The sequence below is a fragment of the Artemia sp. Qi Xiang Cuo genome, chromosome 2 (assembly GCF_049724085.1).
Source record: "Artemia sp. Qi Xiang Cuo chromosome 2, ASM4972408v1, whole genome shotgun sequence".
Lineage (NCBI taxonomy): Eukaryota > Metazoa > Arthropoda > Branchiopoda > Anostraca > Artemiidae > Artemia > Artemia sp. Qi Xiang Cuo.
Window position 1 is genome coordinate 2,763,371 of NC_142795.1, and position 9,100 is coordinate 2,772,470.

Consider the following 9,100-nt stretch of genomic DNA (forward strand, 5'->3'; position numbering starts at 1 on the left):
TACCCCTCAGCCCCCCCCCCCCAAAAAAAAGAAAATTCCGACTCGTGCCAAAGTAACCAAAAAAGTAAAAAAAAAACAAATTGTGTTGCATTTTGCTATGTTTTTTGTAACCCTCCCGAACAGAAAGCATCCGGAAAAAATACTCAATGGGGCCCTGGTTTCCCATATGCTTTCTAATATTGCTGTACAATTTGTTTGCTTGCTCGCTTTTGCAATTCTTCCTCCAGAAATGTAGCCCCTGATTAAATTCAAGTGCACTTCCCTTTCCACTGGACTTGTAATACTAATAATAATAATAATAATTTATTTATAAGCCGCTAATAAATACAGAGAAAAGCGGAGTACAAAGAAAAAAAACGAAAAAAAAAACACAAAACAACACAAATACAAAAACTCTACAATTGAACAAAAAGACGGATGAGCCCGTGGTGCAGCCCGATCTTGCCAGGGGCTGACTTTAGCAGCTTAATGTGAAGTACCTCAAGCTTATTTGCCACATCAGAAGCGCTATAATTATGAATCAGTTTTCGGTTCCGAGTACGTGAAGGCAAATAGAGAAGGAACCTAAGAAATCGAAAGTAATACGAGCGCAGGCCCCTATCATCCTAATGACATCCCAACATCCTAACTAATGTTTATTAAATATTTTCCTATAAGTTCAAAGCCCTGGAAAAATGTCTCAACCCCCCCCCCCTTTTTGAAAATAGCTGGGAGTAGGTTTTATGCAGCCATTCTAAAAAAAAAATCAATTTAGAAATTTTGAACACTTATCTTCAAAGCAACCGTAAAAGATTATTTTTGAAAAAAATTACCGACTTTGGTTTATCTTTCTATGTTAAGAATTATCGTTTCCTTGAACGAAGTTCTTATCTCTTGCGTCACTGTTAGTCATATGTGGGAGTTTTTCAGCTCCAGGGCTAGTCGTTTTGTAAATAGATTCCATTTTTTTAATTATTGAGCGAAAGCTGTTAATATCTTCTTCGCGACTTTCTGACTTACCAACTTCCCTCATTTGTATATTAGAATCTATCAATTTTGAGAGCTGTGAGATGTCAACATGCTGCTTCACCATGTCAGACCTTTCAGTATAGTTATCTTGTTCTGAGCTTTCGTCATTATATGGCACATTGTCTATAACTTTGTGCTTCCTAGTGATTTTCATAGCTTCAGATATTGAATCATCTTTGCTTCTTTGAATCATCAGATCGTTTGAATCATCATCAATACTATTGATTAAGGCTGGATTTCTATTGACTGGAGTATACATGTTATTTTCAACAATATATGAGTCTTGACATAACTCTTTGTCTGTCAAGATATCATTGGGCTTCCCCCAATTCCGGTCTTTTCCAAACACTGGCCTGGAATCTAAATATTCTAGCTGTGCACAATGAATAATAACGTCTTTTCTATATCCTCCTGATGAAGTCAAAGGATTTCCCGATAAATTTAGAACTCGCAAGTTGGGCATGTTGCCAAACAATAAAGAAGTCATACGTAAATTAGAAATTCTGTTGTGACCAATGTCCAATATACTCAGACTTTTGCACTTAAGGAGATCACCTATTGAATATTCATCAAGTTTATTATGATTCACGTTTAATGTATGTAACTTTTCCAAACATTCTATGTTTTTCAATTCAGATATCAAATTGTAGCTCAGATCTAGTGATACTAGATTCGTTAATTTACTCAGGCCTGAAATATATTTTATTTTATTGTGCTGTAGAAATAAATTTGTTAGTTGAATAAGATGATCAAGATTCTCAATTTTTTCAATTTCATTGTTTTGAAGCCAGAGACTTTTCAAGTTAAAATAGGGTTCAAGATTTTCTATATTTTGTATATTTTCATATTGGAGATATAGAGTGTCGTTTAGGTATGCAGTCCTATAGAGCGAACGTCGAACACAAATTTGCTCCAAGAATTTTTGGTCCAACCTGAAAATAATCCTTTCAAATTAGCGGAATAATAACAAAAAGTATAGCTGCTTATTATGCTTGAATATATGGCAGATAAGCTGAATTTTGTCTTTGCCGGGTTTGCAGGACCACTTCCCCATTAAAATCTAGGAAATTAAAGAACAAAGACACATTCTTGTGACTAAAAACTAGCACTTGCAAGCAAAGACGGATCTTGAGCAAAATCTTTGGGGGGGGGGGGGGTAATGCGACAAGGGTGCCAATAATTGACCAAATTGACAAGTCTATTAAAAAAAGACTGAAAACACGGAATAAGGGCGCCAAAAAATATTGGGGGGGGGGGGGGTTCCCGGCCCCCTGGATCTGTTGGTGCTTGGAAACAGGGGCCTTCGAGCCCATTCCATCCAGAAATTGGGATGTTAATGATTTCCCTACAATTCAATGCTAAACTTCGAAGGAGTCAAGGTTAGAATTGATTTTAGTACCACCGACCTGGATTATGCCAATGATGTTGCTCTTCTTGGCGAATCCGTCGGCGAAGCCCACAGCATGCTTCTGAAAGTCTCCGAAGTTGCTGCCCCCAGTGAGGCTCAAGATTAATATTGACAAGACTAAACCTATGTCAAACGCACCGGCTATAAACTCTACCCGTATAACCCTTAACCACAGGCAGATTGAAGTTGTCAATAAATTCAAGTATCTCGCATCATACATCGACATCAAGGGCGGATGTAGCGAAGAAATCCAATGTCGCACTGCATCAGCTTCCGCTGGCTTCTCACAGCTGTGGAAGCCACTATGGAAAAGGAAGGAGATCAACCGGAAAACAAAAATCCATATTTACGATGCCCTAGTCCAATCGGTCTTACTGTACGGCTGCGAGACGTGGCCCTTAAGTCACCGAGGCGTACGCCCTCAACATTTTTGAACGCAGATGCATGAGGAGCATACTGGGGTCAAGCCTCAGTGGCTGAACTCCAAACACTACCATCCGCCAACGATGTGGCCTGAAGTTGGACATCACAACTGTCATTCGACGCCGCCGCTTGTCCTGGTTTGGCCATGCTTGCCGAAGAACGGCCTAGACTTTTAAAAATCAAAGCCTCCGCTGTTAACCAGCACCTGATTGGAGGAAACGACATGGAGGACAAGCCAAAACTTGGCCCAACACCGTCAAATCTGACCTCGAGCCGATTGGCTGATTCCGGAAACATGGTTGGAGATGGGACCCTTCATGGCTCGAAATTATTGCCCCATTAACCCAAGACCGTAGCCAGTGGGACTCAACATTCTGCCAGATTTTGTCGCCAGGGAGAAGGAAATGAGGTTAGCAGCTTGTTCTGTATTAAATCAGGAGTTAAGCAGGGTTGTGTTCTATCCCCCTTTATATGGATTATTTTGATGGACTTTGTCTTAAGGAGCACAGAAAAGGCAATGGGAGACCACGGAATCAAATGGGGAGAAAAAGTCTCGTGGACTTAGATTATGCTGATGATTTAAGCATCCTAGATGAATGTGTGAGCAAAATGAATGAAGTTTTAGAGGGTTTGCGAGTTCAAGGTACTAGAATAGGTTAAAAAATCAATGTTAAAAAGACTAAGTCACAAAGTCTCGGAATAATTGAAGACGAAAAGGTGAATTTGAGTAATAAAACGATTGATCTGGTGGACAGCTTCTAGTGCTTTGGTAGTATAACTAGTAAAGACGGTGGGAGCAGTGAATATGTCAAAAGCAGAATAGCCAAGGCTCAGGGTGTTTTTTTCACAGTTAAAAAAAGTTTGGAAGAAGAGGAAGATAAGTCTGCAAACAAATATTAGAATATTAGAAGCTACAGTGACGACAGTGGTCAAATATGGCTCTGAAGCATGGGCGCTCCGAAAAGCGGATGAAGATTTGCATTTGCTAGATGTCTTCCAGAGAAATTGCTTGAGGATTGTTCTGGGTACCCGAATGACAGACCGTATTTCAAACAATAGGCTGTACGAAAAATGTGGTTCAATACCGGTCTCTAGGGCTATAATGAAAGAAAGGTTGAGGTGGCTAGGGCACGTTGTGCGGATGAAGGATGACAGATTGCCGAAGATTGTTCTATTCGACCAACCGTCTAGGGCTAAACGGAAAGCAGGTCGTCCTCGTCTGGGGTGGGAGGACGTCATAAAGAATGATTGAAAGGAAATAGGAAGTTCATGGGTGGGCGTAAAAAGGGAGGCTTTGAATAGATTGGGGTGGAGGAGGAGCGTGCGTATCTGTGTTGGCCTCAGGCGGCTAGGTGCTGCGGTGAGTTGTTAGTAGTAGTGGTAGTAGTTTGTCCCATTGCTCTAAAATATCTGCCCATCTTGCTATGGACATGCTGCAAACTCCCATTATAGTTTGTTTTTTTCTGATTCCGTTCAACTAAAATAATGACTGTATAGTCCTCTTAAGTGTATCAGGAACGAAGTGGCCATAGTACCCGGAAATTTAAAAACGCTTTTTGAAGAAAATTGCCTATTTAGAAAAAATTTCCATTTCAAATTGATTCAGGAATGGTAACTATGATTTCGATGTATCTTACTGGTAAAAATTTATTATGAACACAAATTTATTGGGATTTCGAAGGATAGCCTGAAAAGTGAAAACCCTCGAAAAGGGCGTCAAATCAAAAATGAGAATTGCACCCTTAGAATCACCATTGTTTGCTTTTTTTCACCACTAGCGGGACATTGGAGCATCATAAAGAGCTGTTTAAGGGTTCGTTTGAAATGAAATTTCTATATCTTTGTGGTTTTTGTAAATTATGATATTAAAAGTGTAATGTAATTTTTGAAAAATATCTATAAAGATTCCAAAGATTTTGATCAATGATGTGCTCGGGTGGCACATCATCGGGGTGGCTCAATCGGGTGGCACTTTTAAGACAAACAAGTCTTATGAACAGTGAGATTCGAGTAACAAAATTATACTTTTTCTTCCTCGAAAAATGTATTAAGGAGATAATCAAGGATGATTCTACTAGAACTGAGCAGTATCTTTCATCAAGACATATCAGGGCTGGCAATAATATAGCAAACTTATGGTGTTTTTGTTTATAAGTTAGCTGTTAAACCAGATGGTCTTACAAAGCTGTTCATCTAGTACTCGGTAACCGGCGTTTACCCCCCCCCCTCCCCTGGGATGTATCCCCCCGCGGAAGAAAACCCTTTGGAAATTACACAATTGGTGCTATAACCTGTCCTTAAGTCCCCGCTTTGGATCCTCTGGAGTGGTACAAGGAGCCCCTGCAAAAAGAGAAATCTTTATTCGAAAATTGGTACCAAATTTGTAAACGGGCTACCTTAAGTTTTGGATATCTAGGATTCTTATGAAGGGAATGTATATTGCGGACATGCCTATAATAGGATAATTTTACCCATTTGAGAATTGAAAACTTATAATTGACATAATGTATTAATGAAGATATTTCAGCTTCTTCAAATATTTGGAAATTATGTTCCACAATTAGGGATACCGTCTTCGGAAAGTCATTTATATGGGTTCTCTTGTATTATTATTGATTTTATACAAATTTACTTGTATTGGAAAAAGTGAGGAACTTTAACCATAAATCGTTCGCAGAAAAATGAGGAAAAAGACTATGTAGCATGTAGCTTATAGCATAACATTCTATGGTACAGAATAGACGCTAGTCTATTCTATAGTCATTCTATATATAGTCATTCTAGTCATTCTATATATAGTTATTCTAGTCATATAGTCATTCTAGTCATTCTATATATAGTTATTCTAGTCATATAGTCATTCTAGACATTCTATATACAGTCATTCTAGTCATTCTATATATGGTATAGAAATAGACGCTAGTTTCATTATCCTCATAACATTCTATGGTATTGTAACTTGGCGCGTGGAAAATGAAGTCTAAGGATCTTTGATGAAGTGTATCTTTTCAACAGATAGAAATATAGAATACAATTAATACTTCTAATTGTCGAAACATATGCAAATTAAATAAAACCAATTGCTTTTCTTGGATGTTTGGAATAATGAGATCGAGGCAGCCTTCAGCCAAAAAGTTTGAACTAACTTTTATTCTGATACTGTTTTTCTTAAGAAAAATAAAAAAATATATTTACAAAATATAAATTATGTTTAGTGTCTACGCAGGGCCGTATCCAGGTTTTTTGTTTGGGGGGGGGATCTTTACAAAAAAAAACTTTAGAAATCGCATCAAAAATTTGTTTATGGCCATTTTTTGCGTTTTTACGAGTCGGACACAATGTTTTGTTTTTTTTTTTGGGGGGGGGTCAAAACTCTATCCCCCTAGGTACGGCATTGTGTCTATGGCAAAAAAGAAAATCAAAGGAAAACTGACCGCGCAACCGAAAATTTGGTAATGGCACAGCAAGATAATATACTATAAACGCTATAATAACAAAACAGTGGTACCATTTAATGAACAATTTAGCACTCCTTCGAAATAATCTTCTCAACGGTGGCAATTTTGCCTCCTCTCTAATGGGGACAGATAGAACCCTGGGTTGTATAAAAAAATCATAAGAAATCAGTATAATAACGAAAAAAATTTCTTTACAATGTCTAGAAGGCTTCTATTAACCATATTTTCAGGATCCCTAGCATTTCAATCAACGTTTTTCAGAAGTTTTACATATAACCTAGTGCTATTACTGGCCTCATTAGGGGATGTGATGGGACATAATTGTCAAAATTGAGAAAAATATATTTGGAAGAAGAGATAAATAGGGAATTGAATGATTCTGTTCATTTGCTATTATAGTGTTTCTGTCATAGGGGGGAATCTTCGTGGAGAATCACCAGATATTTTCTCAAATCAACTGAAATTAAGCACAAACTAATTGATTGAGATAAAAAAAAATTTCCGCTTTATTTTTGCCTCTTTCAAATTATTGGAATATTTGTGCTTTCCTTAAAATTTTTGTTTTTGCTGTAGATCATGTAACCTTGAAACTCTGCGTTTTATTTCACTGCTTCTCTAACTTTGACAGGTAAAAAAAAAATACTACTGCCGCTAACAACTCACCGCAGCACAAAGCCGCCTGAGGCCAACACACCTACGCACGCTCCTCCTCATTCCCAATCTATTCAAACCACCCTCCGTCTTTAGACCCTCCCAGGAAGTACCTACTTCCCTTAAACCTTAAATCCCAGGAAGTACCTATTCTATGACATCCTCCCACCCCAACCGCGGACGACCTGTTTTTTGTTTAGCCCTAGACAGTTGGCCGAAAAGGATAATCTTTAGAAATCTGTCATCCTTCACCCTCAGAATGTGCCCTAGCCATCTCAGCCTTTCTCTCATTATAGCCCTAAAAAGTGGGATTGAGCCACACTTTTCGCCGATTTCCCTGGAAAACATTTAGCAAGTCTTCCTTCGTTTTCGGAGTGCCCATGGTTCCAAATCATACTTGACCACTGTCACTGCTGTAGCTTCCAATATTCTAATCTTGGTTCGCAGATTATCTTCCTGTTCTTTCAAAACTTTTTCAACTGTGAAAAAACACCCAACTGTGAAAATAAATAATAATAAAGAAAATATAGATAAATAAAAGAAAAATTAATTCTTTATGTTTATATGGATATAGATTTTATGGGGGTTAACACTACAATGAAAATTTTAATTAGAACACATTTCTCAAGCTTCTTGAATCGAACACACTGGGAATCACTTGTATTGGAAGTTTGCAAAAAAAGTGATTATGCACCAGGATTTCTCCTTTGAAGGAAGCACTGTAAGGATAAAATAGCAATACCATTATATTCCTATTCAACGCTCTTTCCGAAATATTGTGGTTACCACTGTGACAATCGAACCTTCTCCCCCTATTGCTGCCAGATGTAGCCCTAGACGTGTGCCACATTGCCACACTGGTGACCATTATATTCGAAAGAATATAATATAAACTCATTTGTTGTTATTGTGCTTTCTTCACAGGGGGCATCTTAGTGCATAATCACCAAAAAAAAAAAATAAGTAGACAGTCTTGTGAACTATAAAAGAAAATGTGCTTTTACTATGACACAACTACTCCCCCTTCTTGCACTAAAAATCCTCACAGGGTCAACTTGCCTGATTTTGACGCACTGTTGAGTGTCCTTTTTCCACCTATCTCTGCTTACAGCTGCCTCTCTGAGCTAAGTCAAATTTTCTAAAAAAATAGGTTTATAAAATCGAAAAGAAAATGTACTCACTTTCCCATTGCTTAATCGTAATTTAGTTTATTGGAGCGTTACTATGGATATAACAATCAACAACCTACGTGCAACATAGCTCTGGCTAACTTACTTTTTCGCGCAATAAGCTAACCAAGAAGAAAAGAATAAATGGAAATTAATGCGCGACTATAATGGTACATTCAACACACTGATAAAACAGCAGCTTAGCCTGAAAATTTTTATGCAAAAGCATTGTAGCTTTAACTCTATAATATAGGAATATTTGAAATTAGAGGATTTGTCACCGAAGGTTAAATTTCATTTCTACTTGATGTAATAAAGGTCGGAGTAGGATTTTTCCTGGCCAAAAAAGACTTTTTGCAAGTTAAGACACTGTCTTTTCCAGCATGTCTGGACTTACCATACTTAACTCTCCTCTCATGAAGTTACTTGATTATGAACTTGCGTTTCCCATGGCTTTGAATTTTGCTGCATGATAACCTTAAAGATTATTGGACACATATTCAAATTTTCGGCAGCACCAGTGGTACTCAGTCTGAACACTGAATTCACTGAATTTTAGCTGTATCCGAATTTTTCTTTTCTTGAATAATTCTAGAAAACGTTAACATTCTCGCCACGACGAAACCGTGGCGGAAAGCTTTTTACAAGTAAGGTGTTTAGGAAGATGAGGAAGATATCAAGTCTTAGAACTAAAGACCACAATAATGATAGCTGTCAGTTTTGTTTCCGAAACCTGGGATTTTCGAATACTTGAGAAATATTTGTTAGGTACTTTTCAGCGGAATTATCTAAAAATGGTCTTAGCTATTCGCTTGAGCGACGATAGACTAGACGGAAAAATGATGTGGTACTTGTCTGTTAAACAGAACATCCTCAAGGAGTGAAGTTAGGTTAATCATAATGAAATATAAAAAAACATCATGATGATGTAATACTTTAGAAACAAAATTATGGAAACTATGACAAAGATTTTTGGAAAGCAG

At 37.6% G+C, this 9,100-nt stretch overlaps 2 protein-coding genes across 4 annotated transcripts in view; one reads left to right on the forward strand and one right to left on the reverse strand.

The window, feature by feature from the left end:
* Positions 1 to 9,100, forward strand: part of jar (Myosin heavy chain 95F jaguar) — a 165,268-nt gene that overhangs the window by 44,641 nt on the left and 111,527 nt on the right. The window lies entirely within an intron of this gene.
* Positions 724 to 9,100, reverse strand: part of LOC148954800 (dynein axonemal assembly factor 1-like) — a 27,839-nt gene continuing 19,462 nt past the window's right edge. The window contains exon 2 of the mRNA XM_089098680.1: positions 724 to 1,940. Within this exon, the coding sequence (XP_088954806.1) occupies positions 836 to 1,940 (1,105 nt within the window). The 3' untranslated portion in view covers positions 724 to 835. The remainder of the gene's footprint in view (positions 1,941 to 9,100) is intronic.